This window comes from Brassica oleracea, chromosome C5, assembly GCF_000695525.1.
Source record: "Brassica oleracea var. oleracea cultivar TO1000 chromosome C5, BOL, whole genome shotgun sequence".
NCBI classification, from domain to species: Eukaryota; Viridiplantae; Streptophyta; class Magnoliopsida; order Brassicales; family Brassicaceae; genus Brassica; species Brassica oleracea.
The window spans coordinates 12,712,794-12,716,535 of record NC_027752.1 but is presented as its reverse complement, the minus strand read 5'-3'; the positions used below and the strand labels follow the sequence as shown (position 1 = coordinate 12,716,535).

General features: G+C 43.0%; 1 protein-coding gene across 1 annotated transcript; it reads right to left on the bottom strand.

Moving 5' to 3' along the window:
• Positions 1-695: 695 nt before the first annotated feature.
• On the bottom strand, positions 696-3,736 carry LOC106343616. The gene is made up of 10 exons (XM_013782881.1): positions 3,122-3,736; positions 2,909-3,046; positions 2,575-2,763; positions 2,237-2,374; positions 2,030-2,148; positions 1,811-1,943; positions 1,595-1,724; positions 1,442-1,521; positions 1,206-1,346; positions 696-1,113 (listed from the first exon to the last, which is right to left on the bottom strand). The coding sequence occupies exons 1-10, from the start codon at positions 3,605-3,607 to the stop codon at positions 847-849; spliced, it is 1,821 nt and encodes a 606-aa protein (XP_013638335.1). The 5' UTR covers positions 3,608-3,736; the 3' UTR covers positions 696-846.
• Between the last annotated feature and the right edge of the window lie 6 nt (positions 3,737-3,742).

The following is a 3,742-nucleotide window of genomic DNA, read 5'->3' as shown; positions in this document are numbered from 1 at the left end:
TCGCTACGTAGCGACCGAGCCGTGTACGTGCTCGGTCGCTATGTAGCAACCGAGCTTCGGTGCGAGCTCGGTCGCTACGTAGCGACCAGCTTTTGCGCTGGTTGCTACGCGGCAACCTTGTTCGAATCTTTCTCCGATTTTTCGTGAATGTGTTTTGTCCGCAAGATTCTTCGTAAAAATAAATCTTTTTCTAAGATTTATTTTTCGTAAAAACGTTCATACCAATTTTTACGGATTTTCAGACATTGATTCCGTCGTGACCGATTTTGACCCCAACAGCTATGAGACGCAACAATCGGTCTTAACACTGGAACAGGTCCTGGTCTTAAAATGACTGTTTGGTTCTCACTGCCCATGCTTAGGTTATAAAATAATGACAAACTCGCCTCAACATACTTCTCGTTCCTTTCCTCTATGAAATAACTGAAACTATCTATGTTAATCTTTTGTCTCAAGAATATGCTTCCAGTAAAAATACTTTGAATTGATCTTTCGGATTTTTTTTTTGAAAATAGCGACCATATTTCATGACTTGGTACCTTAACATAAGAGCAAAACTGAAATATAACTTTATTGTTTCCGGAAAAGAAAAACAAAGAACATAAAAACCGCAATTATCTCAAATTAGAAACAACATCAACTTGAACAAACTCTCCCCCCCCCCCCCCCTTTCTACAACTCAGAACCTCATCGCCCTATCCTCCTCCTAATTCTTCTGCTCAGGTTTCAAAGTCATCAGAGAGCATAAAAAAGGCAGAGCTTTTCAAACATTTCTCTACACCTAGAACGATAAATAGAGAATTACTTTCTCTTTGCTTATCGCTCCCTCCCCCACCTGTTTTCACTTTAGTTCTTAAAAGCTGTCATTACTGACTCAGTCAATTTGCTGAGGTCCAATGACTCCACCTGGCTCTTCAGCTCCTCTATAACCTCGGGGTTGGCAGACAGAGCAGCAGCACCTGCAGCAGCCAGAACTGCAGCGATAGCTACACCTTTGAAGTAGCCACTACCACTGGAGAGTTTCCCGGAGATCACCTTGCAGCATCTGTCTGCATCTTTGTAAAGGGACTGGCTTGCACCATTGGCTCCTCCCTCAGCAAGAGCTTCTTCGTTCTGCAGTTTAAGTAAAACATCACTGGATCAGACTTGTTTTTAACAGTAAAAATCGGCACATAGATATAAAAGATAGAAAACTAGTTTCAAACCTTTAGCCTCAGGCTCTTCATTGTTTTGTTGAAAGTGAGGGTTTCACTAGGAGACAGCTTGACAGAACGCTGCTTCCACTCGTCTATGAGCTTTTTGAAAATAGTAACACTAGCTTCCAGATTGTCGCTATATAGATTTTCCTGTTAAACCCCACCCACAAACCAGAAACACCAGTAAGTAAAACATTCAGCCACAACTAACTCATATGTGGGATAAGAAGAATAATGAATCCTACCCAGTGCTTGCAGCAGTCAACATTTTGGGTTATGGCCCAGATAGCGACTGCAGCCGCTTCCTTGGCTAATACGGGATTCCCTGTAGAGGCACACATTACACATTTTAATTGTACCGTCTTGTAGAGGACGTGTAGGTAGGCATTTTTAATTACCTTCCCCGGCTGCTTTCAGAGCAAAAGTGAATATTTGCTGAGTGGTTTGCTTCATTGCCTTGCTCCCAGGAGCACCAGCAAGAGACACATCCTTCAACAAGGGATATATTGCCTCAAACCTCTCTGTAGCCTGTAAATGTCAAAACCAGACTAGACTTCAAAAATCAACCCTCCCATGCATCACAATATTGAATTGAAATTCCAGTATTACTTTACCTTCACTCTTGCTGATGATGCTGGGAATGCAAGTCTCATCAAGATCTCAAACGAAGGAGGTGGAATCAATCTTTCCCCCTTCCTAACAGCCCCGCTAACAAGAATGGTCCGCGCCTTCGGGTTGGACACGATCCTGAATGATAAAAAAAAACACAATAACAAAGATTAGATAATCAGCACACATAAACTAGACATCGTTACAGAATCGTTACTACTCACCTCTCAACCAACTGAAGGATGAGATCTCTTGACTGAGGATTGCAACTCTTGCTACTGACAACCGGTAACAAGTTGTGTGCCCACGACAACAAGCCTACGGATAGATCACCTTGGGAGGCCTGTGCATAGTTACCAGTTAAATTAATGCGAAATTAAATCTTTTAACAAAAAAAATAAAGATTGTAGTAAGAATAAATCTCAACACACCTGAGCCATCATCCAAACTGTAACTGGAAGCTTATCCTGTCCTTGATACTTGGGATTCTCCCTCAAAGTTGGCAATACATTAGTTAGAGCGTCAGGTTTCCTGCGCAATACCATTGCCACCGTCACAAATATCGCAACCTATCCATCAAATGATTCCAGAAATGATGAAGTTAGTAACGCAATGATCACTGAGAACTACTTCAACCAAACCAGCATTAATAAACTGATAAAAGACGTGAGTAAAATGACTGAAAATCATAAAGTAAAGTCGATACATGCATCCACAAAACAAACACAAATTAACTGGTATAATTTAGATAAAAGAGACAGCTACCTACCTGAGACTTTGAAGTAGCATGTTGTGCGCCCTTCTTACCACCCTTGGCGCCTCCTTGCTGTACAGCCAAGTCTGCAAGAATGCAATCCAAGGCCCACAATACAAACGATCCAAGTGCCTGGATAGGCCGTTGGTTGATCCAATCCGCTGATGTCTTATAAACAGCTTCAGGGATATGAGAGAGAGGAATCTGTATGAAACAACAAGATTCCAACTTTAAGAAACAAAAAAGACAGAACCCAACAGAAAACTATAGGACTATGATTTAGACAAGACGCAATAAAAAAAAAAAACAGTGACGACATTTTGTGAAGTCTATATTTTTAACAGCTCACATCGATAAGCTTAGACAAAGGAGACTCCTTGAACGTCTTCACCCACGGGAAATGAGATGAGGAGACTCCAGAGAGAGCTCTCCCGAAGTAATCAGCAAATCTCATTAGCTGAATCTCTGGCTGACTCGCATACGATTCCTATAAACAAACGATCAAAAGATTCGATTTTTAACTTACCAATCAAATCAGAATTTCAACTAAATCTACACATACCGAAGCTTCGACGAGGAAAGCTTGGAGATTCGACGAGTCGATCTTCGCAGCAGCTTCAGCTAAAGTCACCTTAGGCTTCTTCTCCTTCTTAACCTTGGGTTTCTTAGCTACCTCCACCTTCGCATTCTCCTTCCCAGCACCGATCTCACCCTCGCTGTCGTCGAAACCATACCCATCGTCGCCGTAACCGTTGGATCGGCGTTTAGATCTCGTCAGATCGGAATCGTCCGCGGCGTCGGCGGCCTTCTTCGCGGCGAGGATCCGTCGACGGCGATCTTCGGCTTGCTCCTCGAAGGAGCGGAAGACATTGTCTCCGTTAGATAATGCACCGTTGGGAAAGTGGGTACCGTTCGCCGTCGTATGATCCGCCGGTTTCTGCTTCCGGTTGCGTTTCGGGTAGACTACTTTCTTCCATCCGTAGTCGGTGTGAGAGTTTCCGTTGGCGGTTTCCAAGGCATTGTACTCCACGGACTCGATCTGATCCATTTTCGGGTTGAGATTTCGAAATTGATTCTGACTTTGATTTCTCTCCGGCGAGAAGAAAGAGAAACTGACGAGTGACGACAAGGAGTAGAAGAAGACGGATTGACCGGAGGGAGATGTACTTTTTTTTTTTTTTTT

Excerpts from the sequence above, each read along its gene's own strand:
- LOC106343616 (XM_013782881.1), bottom strand. The coding sequence starts at position 3,607 with ATGGATCAGATCGAGTCCGTGGAGTACAATGCCTTGGAAACCGCCAAC. Across the intron at positions 1,725-1,810 it reads CATCATCAGCAAGAGTGAAG|GCTACAGAGAGGTTTGAGGC; the intron begins GTAAAGTAATAC and ends TGACATTTACAG. Across the intron at positions 1,522-1,594 it reads TCTGAAAGCAGCCGGGGAAG|GGAATCCCGTATTAGCCAAG; the intron begins GTAATTAAAAAT and ends GTGCCTCTACAG.